We start from the raw sequence: 19,951 nt of genomic DNA, 5'->3' as shown, positions 1-19,951 counted from the left end.
GAACCAAATTATACCTGAATTTATACAAATCAAGTGAATAACAAGAATTGGGGAAACTATAGCCGAAAAATTACAGTTTTCTTAAAATTTAACCACAAAATTACAGTTTTCTTAAACTGTAGCTATAGTACCTAATATAGGCTAAATGTTTGCTATTCTGCATATTTTTCCCTAAAATACAACAAGTAATAGTAAGATCGAAGAATATTTACTAATAATACTACTGATTAGGGAAATAATTAAATAACACTCGACTATCTACTAAACTTCTACCTCAATCCTCGACCCCAATATCCTCTCATCTAGAATCATGTCCCTCAGTAAGTCATATGTGTGCCATGTCCTCTTCAATCATCTCATTCAATACTTTTTGATCTACCTCTACCTTTCTTAAAATTCTCTATAGCCAACCTATTAGATGTTTTCACTAGAGTATCTGTGTATCTTCTCTTCATATGCTTCAACCAATTCAACCTCTCCTCCCTCACCTTATCCATCATTAACGCCACTCTCACCTTATCTCGTATACATTCGTTCCACATCCTACCGCTGCTAATATACACACAACCATCTCAATTACTTGCGTCTTTTGGACATTAGAATTCTTGTGTACAGTATGTAAATAAAAAATATTATCCCAAAAAATATCTACATAAATATTAGAAGAGTCGAGCTGAGGTAGGAGTGTGGGATGACGGGGATGAAGGACCAAAGTAAAACAACTCCATACCTTGAGGACCATTTTGTTCTTTTCTCAAAAAATCTCCTCTCCCAAAAAGATTTGCCATCATCTTCCTTCCCTCTCATCTTGCAACACAAAAAACCAGAAAACACTTTGCTACTTCATCTTCTTCACCACCACCCACCCCCACTCCCTGTTCCATTGAACAACAAAGCTTTTTTCTTTGCTCAAACAATGACAATTCTAGCAATGTCACTACCAAAACCCAATCTTTTCTCTAATCTCCCCACTATCCCACCCCCTACCCACAACCCCAACTCAACCCCACTACCCCAACCACCCATCCCCATACCCAAATACCCAAAGAAAAAAAAACCCAATTCCTCAAAACCGGAAAAAAACCCGGTTCCAGCTTTCAAAACCCACCACCAAAACTCCAAATACCACAAACCGGTTAAACCGGGTCAAGTCATCACCGAAGACGGCGACCGTTCCGTCGTCGTTAAAGATTCCGGCGTTTCATATCGTCTCCCTGGTGCCCCTTTTGATTTCCAGTTCAGTTACTCTGAAACTCCGAAAGCTAAACCGTTGGCTATTCGTGAACCGGCTTTTTTGCCTTTTGCTCCTCCTACTATGCCTAGACCGTGGACAGGGAAAGCACCCATGAAGAAATCTAAGAGAAATATTAAGCTTTTTGAGCCATTGTATCCTCAAATGGAGAGTGATGATGATGGGGGTAAGCGCTATGAAATGTTGAGGGCATATGAGCTGGGGATGTTTGAAGGAAAGCCAAAGAAGGTGTTGGGTCCCCCATTGACAAAGATGGAAATTCAAGAGCTTTTGAAAGATTGTATAGCTAGTAATCGACAAGTTAACATTGGTAAGTTTATTTTGGAATTTTAGGGAATAAACTTGCTTCCGTATTTGTTTTACTTGAGCCGAGGGTAGAAGGTTAGTTAGATAGTTAAGCGTTGTCTCGCTTATCCTTCCGTATCATTAGTTGTAGTATTACTCTTGTAGTTTCTTGTGGTTTGAGACTGAGTTTGGTTATTATAGGTTGTTTTTTGTACTACTATTATTGTATTATGTTGTATTTGAATTACAGTTCAGGATGATTTGTGAGGCTGTCTATAGTATTTTGCCTTGGCTCCTTCATTTCCGTTATTTGTTTTTTCTTTTTACTGCTTGGATTGTTTCTTTTCCTTGTCCTGAGGGTCTAAACGACCTCTATGCCTTCCAAGGTAGGGGTAAGGTGTGCGTACACTGTACCCCTCCCCATACCCCACTTTGTGGGATTACACTGTATATTTGTTGTCGAGCTGAGGGTCTATTAGAAACAAAATAAGCTCTCTACCTCCGAAGGTAGGGTAAGGTATGTGTACATACTACCCTCTCCATACCCCACTCATGGGATTTCATTGGCTATGTTGTCGTTCTTGTTGAACTAGCTTCTGTATTTGTTGCTGAATGACTCTCTATATATGAATTGTTTAGTTCACAGACTAGTTCCTCTAAGATTATCACATAGGGATTCTTTACTAATCAATTGTTTAATTCACAAGACTAGTAATTATTATGTGTCAGTAATATGTAGGAATATTATGCAGTGAGTAATAGTACATGAATTGTTATGCAAAGATTGTCTATTTTACAGGAACTTCTTATTTTTAGAAACTATCATCCATTTATTACTAATACACGTGTAATTATTCTACATTCTAATCTCGCATAAAATAATGCACAAATTCCGTGTGATTTGTGTGAGTATTATTAATGTGGAGTGTTATGCTAGAATTGATTCTGTTTATGTTGTCAAGCAAATGACATGTTATTGTGCTAGCTTGATAACGCTAACTCATTGCAACTTTTAGCCTCGTTCATGTCGATTTATTGCATGTCCTCTATTCCCTCTGCCTTACAAGGACTGGAGTACCTACGGCAAATTAGTGGTTTACTTGCATAACCGACTCAAAATTGATTTGGGATTGTGACATAGTAGATAATTGATTGAATGCTGTTGCAAAACTAACTCAAAACTGTCAAAGCTTCAATCTTGCTTATGTGTACTGTGGAACGTTGAGCCAATTTTGGTGAAATAAAAAATAGAATTAGGCAAAGTGTTTCCCCCCCTCCTTTGGCGGGTCTTAGGGGGGAGGAGGGAAGGGGCTTCTGGTGAGTTGATTATTTATTGTTGATGTCATCTTGTTTTAGCTTAGGAGTTCAGAACAAATTTTCTCCATTTTCCCATGCATTTGGTACTTTCTTTTTTCTCTCAAACTTTTGAGCTTGGGAGCTTGCACTTTTGAATTTTTAATTGAAGCTTTGAATTTCATAGGTCGGGATGGATTGGTACATAACATGTTAGAGTTAATACATACTCACTGGAGGAGGAATCCTGTTTGTAAAGTTCGATGCTTAGGAGTCCCTACTGTTGATATGAACAACCTATGCCAATGCCTCGAGGTTATCCATTGATTGAACTTTGTTGAATTGTTCCGTATTTTTTTTCTTTGATTAATTTTTTATATATATTCTAAAAGAGTTTACGGCTTGCCATCTACTGATCTACATTTTCAAAATTATTAGGAGAAGACTGGCGGAAAGATCATACATAGAGTGGGTGGTGTAGTTTATCTCTTTCGGGGAAGGAACTATGACCAGCGTACACGTCCAAAGTACCCACTGATGTTATGGAAACCAGCTACACCAGTTTACCCGAAACTTATACAGGAAGCACCAGAAGGATTGACCAAAGAAGAGGCTGATGAATTACGAATCAAGGGAAAGAAGCTACCCCCTATCTGTAAATTGGGTACTTGTTATATGCTTTTAGCTAATTTTACATTTGAGCTGTCTCTCATTCGGGTATTGCATGTAAATGAGGTTATAGACAGTAACATACGTGCAATATTTTTAGTCACACGCAACTGGTGGCAGAACATCTGAACATGTTGAAACATCTTTATCCAGCTCCTTTTGCTTCTCAGTTCTTGACTACTAGCTAATTGTGGTTGCTGGAGAGAGTTTTGTAAAGCTTTTGTTTTTTCAGCAATTGAATATATGCCGAAACTATTTCTTATTTTCCAATCTGAGAACCTAAAAAGTAGAAAGACTCTGTTGGTGGATTTTTAAAATCTAAATGATACATGTTTTCGTGATATAAACGAAGTAAAACACAAGGTCCTCCAATTTCGTCTGTGACCTGTCTGTTTAACTAGGAATGTTCAATGTGCAGTTTCTCTTTTCTATTTTTCTTTTTAAACCGACTTCATGTGCATTGTCTGTGGTTATCATCTGTTTCTGTGCTTTCCAGCTAGTGGTAACGTTTTCACCTTTGTATATATGTAGAACATTAAACTCCAATTGCTCTTTCTTGTGTTCTCATTAGTTTTGAAGAACTTGGGTATCTTCCTCTGCAGCGAAAAATGGAGTCTACCTTACGCTAGTGAGAGATGTGAGAAGTGCCTTTGAAGCTTGTCCACTGGTGAAGATTGATTGCCGGGGTATGCATGCAAGTGATTATAAGAAGCTAGGAGCTAAGTTAAAGGTTTTACTTATTGTTCTTCTTATTCTTTAATTATAACAATTGCTTTATTCTTATATTGCAGTTTAGTTCCCTGCATAACTTTGGCTTCTGTCAATTAGGTCTCAGCATATGCATCTTGAGCAATGAATCAGTAAAAAATCTCCTTGAGATCTCTCTTACACATTGTTGCACTACTTTAACAACCCTTCAGAGGTTTCATAATTATATTGCCAAGACAAGTAGCAAGATTAGTTGGATAGGAGCTTGCGCTGTGTTTGGGCATGACTTCCAGTTCAGAAACATGTAGCCGCCAATCACACAACACCTTGTAGCCTCTCAATATTCTGATTAAGATGAGCATTTTCTTGTAAATTAGAGATTAGTGACTTTCTTGTCTCGAAGCATAACAAAAAATGGTTACATGTTTGATATCCACATTCTTGAAGAGAGATAAGTATCTATTAATCTTGGGCATACTTGAACTGTTCAACTCCTCTTTTATATACTTCTGCTCTTTCTTTGTTTAAGTTCCAAGTATGTTCTTTAGTTACACAAGGTCTACGCTAATTTATTGTTTCAATGACAGGAATTGGTCCCTTGTGTGCTATTGTCATTCGATGATGAACAGATATTGATGTGGAGAGGAAAAGACTGGAAACCTATGTACGGAAATGCCCCTCCGGTTGTGTCCTCCAGAATTGATGCTGTTGCAGATGAAATAAATACTTCAGGACGCTCAGGTATGCATGAAATACTGGCAAATCCAGGAGGTCGGTCTACTAGGCTACTTCAATTTTTTCTTGCAGTAACTTTGTTTCTTGCCTTTTCACTACTTCTTGCTCTCTTAGATGGGAAACAAATAGGAATTTGGTCCTCCCTTGCTCTGTAAAAGGGAGAAAAGGATTGAGTTATGTGGACTTTTGCTTGTGCGAAACATGTGTGCTTACTTTGAGTTAACTTATGCATGCAACCTGAGCAACTTGCCGTGCGCTGATAGTTGTTTAATCACATTTGGGACAACAGACATCGTACATGTCATACATCTCAAATGCGGAATGTGATTATATTTCTTTTGCCTATTTTTGTTGTGTCTCATCAAGAGTTGCCAAACAAAAAGAAAAAGATATGAGATGCTGCCAGGTTTTGGCCATGGGATCTAATGATCACTTCTGTCCATATTGCCTAAAGTTGCCCTTTGTGCAACTAAATGTCCATGTTTCAATAGATAAACTATACTTGCTTATATTACTTTCAAATTTATCGAACTTTAGACCATCCTCTTTCTTGCAGACTAAACCAATTCGACAAGCTATAGTATTTATATGTTTTTGTTTTAATCTGAAATGCAGACACTGCCAAAGATTATTCCAACGCACACTCTAGAACAAGGAGCACAAGCCCTAAAATGATGTCCCTGTGGAAGAATGCTATTGATTCAGGCAAGGCATTATTGCTAGACGACATTGATCTAAAACCTGATGATCTCTTGAACAAGGTGGAGGAATTCGCTAGCATTTCCCAGGCCATAGAGCACACATATCCCGCTCTGGTTTTATCCAATAAACGTGCCCCTGAACAGTCAGGACTGATGTGGAGAGGCAGTTCCGATGATGACAATGACAGCGACGATGAGATCAGTGATGATGATCATGGAGATAAATATTACATTAACAACTCATTTGAAGCATTAGAGTCAACAGTTCCTAAAGGATTATTACCAGTTGACTTAATAGTAAAGGAGTTCAGTGATGATGAGTAAATAAGTTGAAAGGAAATGAAGGTGAAAATAGGAAATAATGTAACCAAAATAGGAAGTCTTATTTAATTTTTTTTCCTGTTTATTTTGATATTTATCTGTATAGTTGTATACTGTATAATCTATGAAGTTAACAAGTTGAAAAAATGTGCAATAGCATTCATGTTAAATATTGAGCCATGTGCTCAACAGTGCAGCTTAGCGATCAATGAAATTGATGAATTATGATTGAAATTTCAGCAAAAATAAAAATGGTAAATGGTTTCTTCTTATTTATTAATCGAGGTGTGTATCAACTAACACACAAATACCACCATGCACACCATGATAAAAGTGTGTCGCGATCCTTGAATACAACTCTTTCGCTGACACCAACGTGATACAACTCTTCCACCCGATATAACAAGTGTAGCTGCATTTCATAGTTATGTTCTAAACTATAGCAAATGCGAAAAAAAATTCTATATTTGGTTTAAATTGAGATAATTTTTTACTTTCAATTTCAATCATGTCCTTCTTAAAATAGCGTTGGAATAATCTCGCTATTATCATCCCACATAAAATAATCCAGCAATTTATTCCGAGATTATAAACATCCAATTCCCATCATAGTCAAATTACTTGACTAATATACTTATGCATAGTTGAATGGTTTAGAGAAAAAAAAGGTCATTCACTCATGTAGAACAAACACTTAAGGGAAACAAGGAAGGGCCTTTGGTGCAACAAAGGGGGGGAACCAAGATGGAAACAAATCCCTTTCATTTAATCAAACCATTTTCCCCCATCTTCAGGCCAATAAGGTACAATGTGAATTACCTTAAAGCTAGATGATTCTTCTTGTTTCTCTTGTTCCCTTTTTTTCTTTTCCTAGTAATTTCAACAGAAAAACAGAGGAAAGAAATCTTTTTTTTTTTTGGTAGTGTTAGGTCTTAAAATTAATTCTTTTTTGTGTGGGGGTTCTTGTTATACCTCCAATTTTGATTTCTGGGTTTCACCTCTTTTTGATCCTAGACGCTTCTTAGGTGCAGCTCAGAAAAAAAATTGAAAAAAAGACTAGATTTTTTTGATTGATTCATCTAGATTTTTTCTGGGTATGTTTTGTTTTCTCGTCTAATGTTTGTGTAAATAGTCAATTGTGTGTTTGCTTTGTGCCTATGTACTTATTTACCTATAGAAAGGAGTATAGCTTTATGGGATTAAGGTCCCGACCCCAACCCCATGTGTGGGGTTACGCGGGGTATGTTGTTGTTGTTGTTATGATAGTCAAGGAGAATATTCTCAGAATTGACACAACATTTAAAATATTGTTGTCAATTTTGAGTTGGTGGTTATGTGAGTTTATTCAAAATTTCCTTTTGAAGTATCTTTTAAGGTTTATGTTAAAAGTATTTGTATTGGCCCACAAACTCGGAACCCAAATTTGCCAAAAGTACCCGTAGATGCATGTATAAATTGACTTTTGAACCAAACTTTTATATGGTAGTATGAGTGTCTACGGATTATGTGGTGTCTAGTGAAGGCATGCATCATAGTGGATTTTCAGTAGATAGAGGCTGTGAAAAGTTGGCCTCGACCTACCACTCCGATAGAGATTTAGGTAGTTCCACCTTTCAGATAAAAGAAATATAAACTCAAGCTTTGAACAATTAATACTTACAATGAGCCTTCTTAACAGGATGTTCTAAACATACTTGGCGGCCAGTCATGAGAACAGCCACCGCAAGTTATTGGTTGACCTGGAATTTCTTATTCTTGGGTTTGGGGGTCCTCGTACTTGTAGGAATTGCAGCACTCATAATATGGAAGTATGAAGGTTCGCCAAAGTTGGGAATCCAGGAAAGAGATAGTAAGAAAAAAAAGGTTGGGTTCTTGTACAAAGACGAAGCTTGGACCACATGTCACAAATCAATCCATCCTGCTTGGCTGCTTGCTTACAGGCTAATTGCTTTCACTTTTCTTCTATCAATGCTCTCCTCAGATGCTTATTTGAATAGTACAGATATATTCTTTTTCTATACTCAGTAAGGACATCTCCTTATTACTTCCTCCATATTTCTTCTAGGCTTGATTCTGTTTTGGGTGCTCTTGCTAACTGGTATCTTTGCTAATATCTTTGGATTCTATGGGTAATCCTTTCCTAATGGAGTACTACTCAATCCCTGATCAAGTTAAGGTTTATCTTAAAAATCAGAATAAATGTGTGCTGGAAATGTCCACTTCAATGGTCATGCCATTGCTATCTTTTTAGTTGTCTTTTATTATTTGATGCTCATTCATGATTAGTTAAAATCCTTAGCTTCTAAGGGATGTCTTATCGATCAAGTTTCCCCTTGATATTGATAGAGCTATACTAGAAGCCTAATTATCTCTTGAAGCTTTCAAAATTTAAGAGAATTGTGTTTAATGAATTTCAGTTTTACACGTTCATATACGATTTTACTTGCTCATAGCATGATACTTAGTCTTATATTTTGCTTTTGATTATTCTTTTTGTGCTGGACAGGTGGACATTCTCTTTGGTCACTATCTATTTTGGGGTATGTTACTCAGCAATTAAACCATGTTTACCATTCATTTCAACATATGATCTGGAGGATGTGAATGTCTTGAGATCTACCCTCTATTTGTTATTTTTCATATAGATACATATACAAAATGAAAATGTTTTTTCCTCATCCAAAGCATAGTAACTATCCCCCATTCTAAATAGCTGTGGGAATATTCTCTCATTACAACATTATCATCTCTACTCCTTGCGTATTTAGTTTCAAATTTCCCTTGTTTCTTTAACTTGGTTATGTTCTCAACGAAACTCTGTAGCTAGGGTCTTCACTCTCCATCTATGGCTGTATCCAATACCGAAAGGGTGTTACTTGTGCAAAAGTTTGTTGTATTGATGAAGAGAGAAACGATTCTCCAACTCTTGAGAAGAATGCAAGTTTACCTGGCGTATCCAAGGATTTGAGTTCCATTGAGGAAACTGATGTTAGAGAACCGGCAGGTTATTTGGGCTATGTCTTTCAGATAATTTTTCAGGCATGTTCTCTCAAGATTCACCTCGCATTTATTTTTATATTTTTCTGATTATGGAGTAAAACAGAATATTTAGTTTTATTTTTCATTTCTTTCTTTCCTTATACTCATTTATGGCATATGTAACCTATTATGGCTATTTCCTCATTTGTTATAGATATTGAATTTAATATTTTTCAATCTAATTAACTATATTAACATGTGTTAGGCCTCTAGTAGAAATGCAACTTTGTATTTGTTACTGGTTGATCCGGTTTTATGAGTCGTTTTTACATCACTTCTCATGTCTCGTTATGATCCTCTTTTTACTAGTTTAAGTTGCTATCTGGAAGGGAAGCTGTGCCCTTCAAAGAGGTTCAAGGACATTAACTTGGCTGATTTCCTTTTATTTTGATTTTGTTCAAAACTTTTAGGTCTGTGCTGGTGCCGTGGTGCTTACGGATTGCGTTTATTGGCTTCTTATCTACCCGTTTTTCTTGCCCAGTGGTTCCGGATTGCAATTTGTAAGTTTTAAGAACTGTAGTTTCCTTAGTTGAGTCTTATGTCATTATAGTCAACTGGCTTGATTCTATTTCCCTTTTACATTTTGCATCAATTTGTGGCTTGTGTGTACTCCCTCTGTTATAATTTGTTTATCTTACTTCTCTTTTGTCTATTTAAAAAAGAATGTCTCTTTCCTTTTTTGGCAACTCTTTGATTCCAACTTTCCACATGTCATGTTTAAGACCACAAGATTAAAAGGTATTTTGGTACATTGTACATATCTTTAGTTTAGCTTAAGACCACAAGATTCAAAAGTCTTCTTTACTTTCTTAAACTCCATGCCAAGTCAAAATCAAACAAACAAATTGAAACGGAGGGAATATTTATTATGCAATACAGCCTGGTCATGCACTGTAGTGCTAAGTCCAGAATGTTGTTCAGTTATGCTTTGCTACTCAACTGTTTCAATTTTGGGGTCATTAACGACTCACCTCTGGTTTAAAATTTGGCAATTTCTTTTACAATCAAGTATCACTTTTCCTTTCTTGATTGTGTGGTTGTTCTCACCCTCCTCGCCTTTGCTTTAGTTTCTGACATATTTCAATATGCATGGATACTGAAAACTTGAACAGCAGAAAGTTCACGGTTGTAATACGGCTAAATGCTCTTAGAAGATGGCAGTACTTCAACTTCACCAGTGCTTACCTATGCATTCGCTACTATTAACTGTGCCGCAGTTCTGAAATTAAGGCAAAAGATGTATAATCTACCAGATCTATAATTTACATGAAAAATTCACTGCACTGTTCTTGTATCGATACTTCCACTGCACACGATGATTGAAAAGAACAATTTTACCTGGATTCCTTCATCATTAATTGTGTAACTTGTCGACATGGAAAGGCTTCTCTAATCTAGTGAACAGTTGAGCAGTGACATCCGCACGTACGTGTAGAGACCATGATTAGTATTTATTTCTGCTTTGCACATAGTTTAAATGATGTTTAACATGTTTTAATCACAAGTTGATTTTCTTCCGATCTATGCAGCTAGTTATTGGTATGCATTCTATAAATGCTATTACCCTGCTTGGCGACGTGATTCTGAATTCTCTAGTAAGTTTGCATTCACAACTGGCTTAAGCTATAAACGTATCCCATGCCCAAACTGTGGCTAACATACTTTCTTGCTTCCTTCCAGCGGTTCCCTTTCTTCAGATTTGCATATTTTGTTCTTTATACATGCACATTTGTCTCATTCCAGTGGCTCGTCCATATGTGTGTCTCAAAGTGGTATGTTTGCTTATGCCATGCTTTTCGTCATCGTTTTTTCAGAAAGTAAGAGTCATCTAGGCTTATGCTGTTACTAATAAGAGTTAACTCTTGTTGCAACAGGTGGCCTTATCCCTTCCTGGATATTTCATACAAATACGCTCCCTTAGTGTACGTGTCCAATTGTTCTCGTATATACAAAATTTACATCTACTGAAATGTCTTCTATCAACTAGTTAGATGTCCAGATTCTTATGCTTTTAGTTATTGCAATTATAGCCATTGATGGTGCATAGAAATGAGTATGCACCCAAGGGTGTAGCCTGGTGGTCAATGAAGTGGGACAAAACCACTAGATGATTTCCTCCCATTTGTCCAAACCTTGGTAGGCAGCCCGGTAACTGTTGGTGGGAGGTTGCAGCTACCCTATGGAATTAGTAATTGCTAATTGTGTTGGTTGGAGATATATATTGATGACTGATGATGTTGATTGTCGGTAGTGATTGATGGTTGTTATGGTAATGGTAGTTGGTGGTGATGATTGTGAATGGTGGCTAGTAGTGGTGATGACCGATTGTAATGATTGACAGTAACGGTAGTTGTGGGTGGTGGACAGTTAGTAGTTGCTAATGGTAGGCGGCGACAGCGATTGTGGTGAATGAATAGAATTGGTGAACTGTCATTTTTGTAAAAATCCTTGAATGTACAAAAACTTTGTTACAGATCTATTCAACACACATTAAGTGGTTGTAATGGTTAAATATCTGAATGATTATGATTCAGACCTAAAACACAAATGGACTTAATGACTGAGATCCGTATGATTAATAAGATTAAAACCTTTCATTAAGTGCGAATAAACGAGGCCTTAGTATATCTCTAGAGATATTCATACACTTATTGTTATGCTTCATGCTCTTTGTCAAATGTGTAATTGTAGGTACTTGATGGTTGGTGTGGTTCATCTGCCTTGCTATGGGATGTTTGCCTTGGTGATAGCATTGAAGTATTGGTTAGCAAGATTGTTCAAATGGATGATTAGAAAGCTATCTGGAGACAAACAATGAGTTCAAATACCATTAAACAAGTAAAAAAAACATTATTATACACTAGAAATTCTTAAACCAAATGTCTTTTTTTTTCTTTTAAATTCTTAGTGTTGCTCAGATAAATGAGCTGAGCAGCACAAGCTATTCTATTTATACTTTTTACCCCTCATCCCGGGTTCGATATCATCATGTATGTATATATATAATTTTTTCCCTTGTTATATCCTCGAAACCAAACGAAACTAGAAAGAAAATGGCAATTGCTCCTCTCTTCCTTTACTTGCAGAACCAGTTGTTTGAGTCTGCTTTGAAATGTTGATGTTGTTGTTGCTGTCTTACTCTCTTGTATAATTACTCGTTGAACTGAAATCCGCTTCAGCATCATCAACAGAAATGGAAAAAGATTTTATTCCCACATTCTTGAATCTCCTTTGTATATATCTTTTTAATTTTTGATATGTTCTACTAGGGTTTATTGAAAACCACCTCACAAGTATGATTAAGGTTGCATATACACCACCCTCTCCAAACCTCGTATGTAATTGTCATTTTGTACTTGAATCTCCTTGCGTAACTTCCTTCATATCGTCTACTATTCTCAGCTCGTCTTTCTAACCAATAAAGTTGATTCCAAGGAGAAAATATCTTGGAATTGTAGATATATTCAAGTGTTGGAAACCACTTTTGCAAATATTAAAAAGGCATAAAACATAACATGCACTTAAATTTATATAAAGTCAAACAAGTAGACACATTTTCAAGCCTTGAAAATGAATGAAATTTTGATGGGGAGTTGTTTCTCTCTTTAATAGTCATTACAGTGCACGATTCGAATAGTTGAGACCCTAAAACAAGTATTGAATACCAAGTGGAAAATATAGAATACAACACTAAATATTGTTGTTCACTACAGAGATAAATAAGTACCCAATAGAAACAAACAAAGAATCCTACAACAATAACAAATAATAGAATTGTTCAATTGTCAACAAATATTGTCTTCACAAATCACTCATCAATATAACGATGAAGCATGCAAATCTTGGCAGAAGTGATGCACTCTATGAAACTCATTATCCACCGAGTTTTGAACCGTATGCCAATAGTGTTAGAGCATTTCTTGGTTTTTTTTTAAAAAAAAAATGCTATTTGACATTTCCAGTAGTTCAAAATCAGAAAGAACCTCTTCAATGTGGCTAGCAACACATGGAGGGGAAAGGGAATTCAATGGAGAAAAATTATGCACAGTAAAGTCCTTTGCCATGAAAACCAGCCAGCACAAAAATAAAGGGAAGTAATCAAATCCAATGACAAGATATACTAGGCACAACAAGCATAATGTTTAGGTGGGGATTGCCAATAGAACATAAAGAAAACTCTTCAAATTCCTATCCCTACTTTGAATATGTTTTCCAAGTTGATGTTTTTTCTCCGTCTTTCTGATAGTATTTTCAGCTTCCCGGACCAAAAATAAAAGAGAAGAAAAGAAACTAAAAGGGGACCCCGTTTGCTTGAATACCATAATCAAGGTTTCACATTCTCCCTAATGAACTTCTCCAGCTGAGAAATTTCACCGGTCAGACCAGAAGCTTCAGCAACAATTACTCTGTTATGGCATTGAGAAAAAGCAAATGGTTCTCCAGGTACACCAAGCGTATATTCATTAGAGATATCTGCATCAGATACGGCAGTTCTTGATGTACGAAGCTTGTCGCTGGATCAATAACAAAACAAACTAGTTATAAAGCAGAACACCAGAAATAGCACTTCAGCTTTTAAGTTTTTGCAGTGGTTATGATTCAGTGAGCCTCCAAGTATCTTAGAAAATAAAGCAGGCAACAAGATTTCATGTTTGGGAAGGTTTTCTAGGCGTGAGCTTGTTGCTGAATTAATGATATTACCAACAATTTATAAAGGGTATTGTTGTTCATTACCAAAAGGAGAATAAAGCATGCAACACAGTATTCCACCGTGGAGAGGTAAATTTCAACTCTTCAGAAGGCAGTTCTGCCTTTTTTATGTGTTCAGATCAGAGTTATGTTTACACACGCATAATATATATGTATGTATACAAAAGGCAATTTGGTGCTTGCTCCAAAATAAATAAATGCATGCATAGTGTACTCTTACATTTCTTTCTCCAGCTGTTTTCTGATGAATTCTGCTGTATGTGCAGTTACTTTGTCAACCTTGTTGCAAAGGAGGAGTACTGGAACTTTTTTCTTGACCACACTTGCCTTCGTCAAGATCTCATACAAGTACCTTCATGCAAGAGGGATTATACGATGTAAAATTCAGTTGTCAGGTATCCAATGCAAATTAACAACTGCCAATGTAAAGTATAAGCAACAACAAATGATCAGTACTCTGAAGCAGGACGGCAGTTTGGTAAAAATTCCACGGAATCCACCACAAACACAACACCAGCTGCTTGAGGCAGGAACTCATCTAGTTTCGGCCTCAGACGAGAATGCCCAGGGACATCAACAACGTGAACAGGCTTCAATTTTCCTTTCTGCAGAAAAAACCAAAACAAGTCGTATGTAATGTGAAATTCCATTCCCAGATAAAGGAATTCAGTAAATCAATTACCAAAGAAAAAACTGATAGTCCATCAGCAATTAATAAGATCTATCTTTCCCTTCTAAAGGTATAGATCACAAGGATGCATGCAAAATGGTAGGGCAGAAAAGGGGAAACAAGAGAAGACAATGTTCATTACCTTGTCTTCCTCAGAGTGTAGTATAAAACTGCCTTCATTTGGTTCCATTGACGTCACGGTACCCTGATGGGCAGAACCATCTCTAAGCTGGTATATGCCAGCACATCAAGATCAGAACAATCAAACTTTGAAAAGATTATACAGGTCGCATGTCAAAGAGTTACCTGGTAAAAAAGATATGTTTTGCCGCTTCCACTAAGCCCAGTGAGTACAATGGTGTTAGATGTTGTACGCTTGAACAAGCGAACTGCAGGCAAAGAGGTAGACAAAAGGAAATTCTTCAAATTTCAGCCTCCAAAGAGAATAAAAAAACAATCTAAAACTTAATACATGAAATCATTCACTGAGGATCATCATAGTGACAAAAGGGTGATATAGAAAATACAAAAATGTGAGGCATTAATGGGGAGAAAAGAAGAAAAAGAAAATCCTAACTGTAAGTCCCTCCTTGCCACCCCGCCCTGCACCCCGGATTAGCAACACATTCAGAAATGCGAAAATTCAAACAAATTCGACGCAAACCCATGAGAATTGAGAAAACAAATGAAATCTCTAACCCTAAGGGAAGTAAGTTTTAAGAGCTTACTGATTAACAACAAAATGAGAGTGGATAATACAACTCCAACAGCAGTATACAGTTGAACAGGAGGTATATGATTGATGAATTCTTCAGCTTCATTTAACCATTGCTGCGTTTGAATCTTCAATTGCTCCACTTTCTCCTTATCCATTTTTTCCCCCAAAAATTCTTCACTCAATTTAAACTTTACCCTATGAATTACAACAAACCTAATTCCAATCAAATTACAAAAAACAGATACATATAATAATAGTACGTAAAGGGAATTGAAAGTCGTCGGAACCTTACCGGAATGGCGAAACCTCACCGTCGATCTAGAGGGCCACCGTCGGAATCTTACCGCACTGAACAGTGGCCAAGCGGCTTGCGGTTGCGACTGCGATCTGCGAGGACTGAGCAGCGGCTGGCCTGAGAATTAAGAGACGACGGACGAGCTGCAGCGTAACTGAGACGACTGAGAGATGAAAGATGAGAGTTGAGAAACGAGTTCGGAGTTACTGTGGGCCTAATTTGGGATTTCTGATTGGAATTTGGGCCTATCAATTTACTTTTGGTTGTGTTGTAGTATGTATCTCATAATGTTGATATTGAAAAGTTAAATGGGTATTTATTTCCTTGTTCTTTTTGTGATACATACTTTCTACTTTATTTGATCAAAAATTACATGAACAATGAAAAAATAGCATTGGAAAGGTGGTAGAGTTTCCAAAGGTTATTATTTGTAAAATGTAGTTGGGAGATAGGGGGAAGATAATGACGAATAGATAAAATGTTATAGTTAATGATAATAATGAATAAAATGTTCGGACTCTTAAAAAATGTTACTCCACTCATGTCAAATTCTCCAAAAATATAGTACTATATTTTGAAGAGTTTGATCAACATAGAATATAGTAGTAATTTCATTTTCTCTAGACATCTTTTTTGAATTTTGAAAATTTTTTCTTTCATCTTATGTTAATATACCCACCCGGACTACTTCAACTTGTAACTTCCCTTTTGATCTTCCATCAATTTTTTTCCATACGATCATCTATCTTTGTTATTACTATTGTTGATAGATAGATAGATACCTTTTAGCTATGAATAAAACGAAAATTTATTGTTATAGATGAGTTTTTCAAAAAAATTGTGTATATCTTGTGTATCGATCTTCACCTCTAATTAGGGGTGTTCACGGTTTGGATAAAAATCAAACCAAATCGATAAAATAAAATCGATTTTTTTTGGGTTTGGTTTGGTTTGATTTTAGATTTTTGAAAACCGATAGTATTTGGTTTGGTTATGGTTTTATTAATTAAAAAAATACCGAAGAAATAACCGAATTAAACCGATGAATTATATACATATATTTTATTAATATACATACTTAATATATTNGACGGGACGAGCTGCAGCGTAACTGAGACGACTGAGAGATGAAAGATGAGAGTTGAGAGACGAGTTACTGTGGGCCTAATTTGGGATTTCTGATTGGAATTTGGGCCTAATTTAATTTGGTTGTATTGTAGTATGTATTAATGTTGATATTGAAAAGTTAAATGGGTATTTATTTCCTTGTTCTTTTTGTGATACATACTTTCTACTTTATTTGATCAAAAATTACATGAACAATGAAAAAATAGCATTGGAAAGGTGGTAGAGTTTCCAAAGGTTATTATTTGTAAAATGTAGTGAGATAAGGGGGAAGATAATGACGAATAGATAGAAGGGCAAATTTCAGAAATCACATACTCTTAAGGTAAAATTACAATTTATCTCTTAAAAGTTTATAATTACAGAAATCTCTCAAACAGGTACAATAATATAAGCGTTGATACATTAATTTGATGCACGAGATACATTAATCGTTAAGATACATTACATTTTATACATAATACACTAATCTGATGTACATTTTATACATGATACACTAATCTGATGCGCGAGATACACTAATCTGATGTGCGAAAATGAGGGATTTTGGAGATTTGTAAAACTTATAAGGGATAATGGTAATAAGTAAACTAAAAGATGAGATTTCTGTAATTTTTCTTAGATAAAATGTTATAGTTAATGATAATGATTAATAAAATGTTTGGACTCTCAAAAAATGTTACCCCACTCATGTCGGATCCTTCAACAATATAGTGCTATATTTTGAAGTGTTCGATCAACAAAGGATATAGTAGTAATTTCATTTTCTCTAGACATCTTTTTTGAATTTTGAAAAAATTTCCTTCATCTTATGTTAATACTTAATACCCACCCGGAGTCCCGGACTACTTCTACTTGTAACTTCCCTTTTGTTCTTCCATCAATTTTTTTCCATACGATCATCTATCTTTGTTATTACTATTGTTGATAGATAGGTAGATACCTTTTAGCTTTGAATAAAACGAAAATTTATTGTTATAGATGAGTTTTTCAAAAATATTGTGTATCAATCTTCACCTCTAATACAATGTGTGATATCAATCAAATTTCTCCATCTCCTAGGATATATCTTGTGTATCAACCTTCACCTCTGTTATGAGCCAAGTCCAACCCAATATGAATACCAAGATCACACAAATAGTTGTTGGGCTGGCAAGACCTATTGGGTCGAGAACAAGCAATTGGACCAAGCAAATTTGGGATCCGGGTCGAGTAGTGGGTGTGGGAACGGTTCCATCAAAAGGGGTAGCGGTCAGTGATTCAAGGGTTATGCAAATTATTGAGAAAAATGTCTAGTCCTCCCATCCCCTTTCTTTGAGTCTATGCTTCTCATCTCCCTTCTAATTATCTTCTACAATAGTTTTCTTTGTTAGTTCCATTTTTCCGTTGTAACTTCGAGTTTAGTGATTATAATATTTGAATGTTTCTATTGTGAAAGTGGATTTGTTACAACCTCCACGTTTGCCTCAAAATAATACAGTGAATGTGAATCAAAATTATAAACTTGATAAATATAGTTAAGTGAATTTTTTTCCCTAAATAAACTAAAATAAAATAAAATTGAAGAATATTTGATTTTTGAATTAATAAATTAACATTAAGAATTCACAAGCTTCACTTAAAAGAAAGAAAAAAAAAAGGAAAAAATAATCCGACCTGCCGGATTCGAACCAGCGACCTAAGGATAACAGCAACAACTACAGTCCTCCGCTCTACCAACTGAGCTAAGGTCGGAACTTGCTGAAACAATCCTTATTTTATATTATTATAATAATTTCAAAGTTGTAAAAGATGTTATGGATAATTTAATAACAAAAATCTAGGATTATGACAAAAGGTTAGTCAGTAGTCGTTCTAGTTTTTATAATCTATTGTTATTTTCCATATTTGATTTTGATATAGTTTATTTGAGTCGAAGTTTATCGAAAATAATCTTTTTAAGATTCACACGGTAGAAATAAAGTTTACAGATCACCTTCCTCTAGATATGTTGTTATTGTAATTGTAATAACCAAAATTCTTCAAAGATAGAGTCCTTTTATAACAAACTGTTATTTAAAAGTACAAAATTTTATACCAGAATTAATTAATTTAATATACTACCATAGGTTATTACTGTGGTCATGTATATTTAATTAAAATTAGTTAACAGCAACCACTACTTTTGATATTTAAACCTGAATTGGAAGACTTGTTTGGATAAGGGCTATAAAAAAAAAATTAAAAATTGTAACTTATCTTAGGTTATAAAATTTAATTTAATGTAAAAGGTTGTGGACCAAATCTACTTTAGAAGTTTTCCTTAATCTCTAAGTGAATGCATGAAAGAGACTTTCACTGAGATATCTAATATTCTCAATAATATATTTACCAATTTGAAGTTTAGATACGTCACGTATATTCAATTTTTTAGTCAATTAGAAAAAAAGGATATATTTTTTAATTATTAGACAAATATTTAATGATGTTATTAATATTTTATTAATGTTGAATTTCACTTATTAGACAATTTTTTTTTATTGGCGTGGGATCAAATTATCAACGAAAAAACATCTTGAAAGCATAGATAATAAAGTTACAAAAACACTTACAACATGAAGCAGATACGTCAATAAAGATGTTTGAAGCATCAAAAAATACTCTAAGCATGAAATAAGCACGTCAATGAAGAGGTGTTTGCTTCTTATAATTAATATTGAAATACCCTCGACATGAAATAGGCACGTTAATAAAAAAATGCATACGTCTAGTCTCTTATTGATATTCAGATATCTTCTACATGAAGCAGACAATGAAGAAGTATATGTTTTTAGGGTCTTATTAGTAATGATTGATTGATGATTGATAATCACCTATTAAATATTAATTTTAGTTGTTAATTTATTGTATTTGTTTGGCATCAGGTATATATTTGTGGTTGATGATAATTTAATTATATACAAATGGACAACTAATTGTCGTTGTCTATTTTCAATTCATTTATTTGAGTCCATTAGACGTAATTAATTAATTTTAAAGGATAATGTTTATCCAGAACAATTCACTGTCCTTGAATGAGTTGTTCCAATAAATAATTGATCATATTATTTTCCACTACAATCATTCAATTTTTGGATAAGACAGAGAAGATAACTTTTCTTAATTTGTTTTTATATGTTCGATCGATCCGATTAATTGAATGATTTGTTTTGTATAAATATATATAATGATAAGTTTAAGGACAAATTCATGAATTTGACCTTAAAGATTTTCAATATTGAACATATTTTATTTTTACTACATAAAACTATGTTACACATACGTTTTCTAGAATTCTCATATTTTTTAAGCACAAAAGATTTAGTTTAGACCTTAGCTTTTTCTTTGATTATTTATGCTTTTACGACTTTTAGGTACCTAAATTATATTATTCTTGATACCACTATCACTT

General features: G+C 34.9%; 3 protein-coding genes and 1 non-coding gene across 6 annotated transcripts; 2 read left to right on the top strand and 2 right to left on the bottom strand.

Moving 5' to 3' along the window:
• Positions 1-676: 676 nt before the first annotated feature.
• LOC125844760 (CRS2-associated factor 2, chloroplastic) lies at positions 677-6,082 on the top strand. The gene is made up of 6 exons (XM_049524091.1): positions 677-1,562; positions 3,018-3,145; positions 3,269-3,494; positions 4,102-4,229; positions 4,795-4,948; positions 5,558-6,082. The coding sequence occupies exons 1-6, from the start codon at positions 692-694 to the stop codon at positions 5,965-5,967; spliced, it is 1,917 nt and encodes a 638-aa protein (XP_049380048.1). The 5' UTR covers positions 677-691; the 3' UTR covers positions 5,968-6,082.
• Positions 6,083-6,619: 537 nt separating this feature from the next.
• LOC125845258 (uncharacterized) lies at positions 6,620-12,083 on the top strand. The gene is made up of 9 exons (XM_049524729.1): positions 6,620-6,767; positions 7,643-7,988; positions 8,471-8,504; positions 8,788-9,003; positions 9,414-9,503; positions 10,533-10,598; positions 10,684-10,775; positions 10,878-10,925; positions 11,695-12,083. The coding sequence occupies exons 2-9, from the start codon at positions 7,672-7,674 to the stop codon at positions 11,819-11,821; spliced, it is 990 nt and encodes a 329-aa protein (XP_049380686.1). The 5' UTR covers positions 6,620-6,767; positions 7,643-7,671; the 3' UTR covers positions 11,822-12,083.
• A 1,005-nt stretch (positions 12,084-13,088) lies between these two features.
• Positions 13,089-15,651, bottom strand: LOC125845241 (uncharacterized). 3 transcript variants are annotated; one of them, XM_049524706.1, is made up of 7 exons: positions 15,394-15,651; positions 15,112-15,296; positions 14,690-14,772; positions 14,526-14,612; positions 14,170-14,318; positions 13,934-14,065; positions 13,089-13,517 (listed from the first exon to the last, which is right to left on the bottom strand). In XM_049524706.1, exons 2-7 carry the CDS (start codon positions 15,254-15,256, stop codon positions 13,328-13,330), a joined length of 786 nt encoding a protein of 261 aa, XP_049380663.1. In that variant the 5' UTR covers positions 15,257-15,296; positions 15,394-15,651; the 3' UTR covers positions 13,089-13,327. The 3 variants fall into 3 exon arrangements, with proteins under 3 accessions (XP_049380663.1, XP_049380664.1, XP_049380662.1); XM_049524707.1 differs by having other exon boundaries at positions 15,112-15,314; positions 15,394-15,608; XM_049524705.1 differs by having other exon boundaries at positions 15,446-15,605.
• Positions 15,652-18,171: 2,520 nt separating this feature from the next.
• On the bottom strand, positions 18,172-18,255 carry TRNAY-GUA (transfer RNA tyrosine (anticodon GUA)). Its single transcript is given in 2 exon segments — positions 18,172-18,207; positions 18,219-18,255. It is a non-coding gene; the product is annotated as a tRNA-Tyr (tRNA).
• Positions 18,256-19,951: the final 1,696 nt, after the last annotated feature.

Source organism: Solanum stenotomum, chromosome 11, assembly GCF_019186545.1.
Source record: "Solanum stenotomum isolate F172 chromosome 11, ASM1918654v1, whole genome shotgun sequence".
Classification (NCBI taxonomy): Eukaryota; Viridiplantae; Streptophyta; class Magnoliopsida; order Solanales; family Solanaceae; genus Solanum; species Solanum stenotomum.
This window is presented reverse-complemented; position numbering and strand designations above follow the sequence as displayed.

What these genes read in the sequence shown, in the direction of transcription:
- LOC125845241 (XM_049524706.1), bottom strand. Translation starts at nt 15,256, where the DNA reads ATGGATAAGGAGAAAGTGGAGCAATTGAAGATTCAAACGCAGCAATGG. An exon ending in AAACATATCTTTTTTACCAG is followed by an intron (nt 14,613 to 14,689) that starts GTAACTCTTTGA and finishes GGCATATACCAG; the next exon opens with CTTAGAGATGGTTCTGCCCA. An exon ending in AACTGCCGTCCTGCTTCAGA is followed by an intron (nt 14,066 to 14,169) that starts GTACTGATCATT and finishes TCTTGCATGAAG; the next exon opens with GTACTTGTATGAGATCTTGA.
- LOC125845258 (XM_049524729.1), top strand. Translation starts at nt 7,672, where the DNA reads ATGAGAACAGCCACCGCAAGTTATTGGTTGACCTGGAATTTCTTATTC. An exon ending in ATATTCTTTTTCTATACTCA is followed by an intron (nt 7,989 to 8,470) that starts GTAAGGACATCT and finishes TGTGCTGGACAG; the next exon opens with GTGGACATTCTCTTTGGTCA. An exon ending in TGGTCACTATCTATTTTGGG is followed by an intron (nt 8,505 to 8,787) that starts GTATGTTACTCA and finishes GAAACTCTGTAG; the next exon opens with CTAGGGTCTTCACTCTCCAT.
- LOC125844760 (XM_049524091.1), top strand. Translation starts at nt 692, where the DNA reads ATGACGGGGATGAAGGACCAAAGTAAAACAACTCCATACCTTGAGGAC. An exon ending in ACCCCCTATCTGTAAATTGG is followed by an intron (nt 3,495 to 4,101) that starts GTACTTGTTATA and finishes CTTCCTCTGCAG; the next exon opens with CGAAAAATGGAGTCTACCTT. An exon ending in AAATACTTCAGGACGCTCAG is followed by an intron (nt 4,949 to 5,557) that starts GTATGCATGAAA and finishes TCTGAAATGCAG; the next exon opens with ACACTGCCAAAGATTATTCC.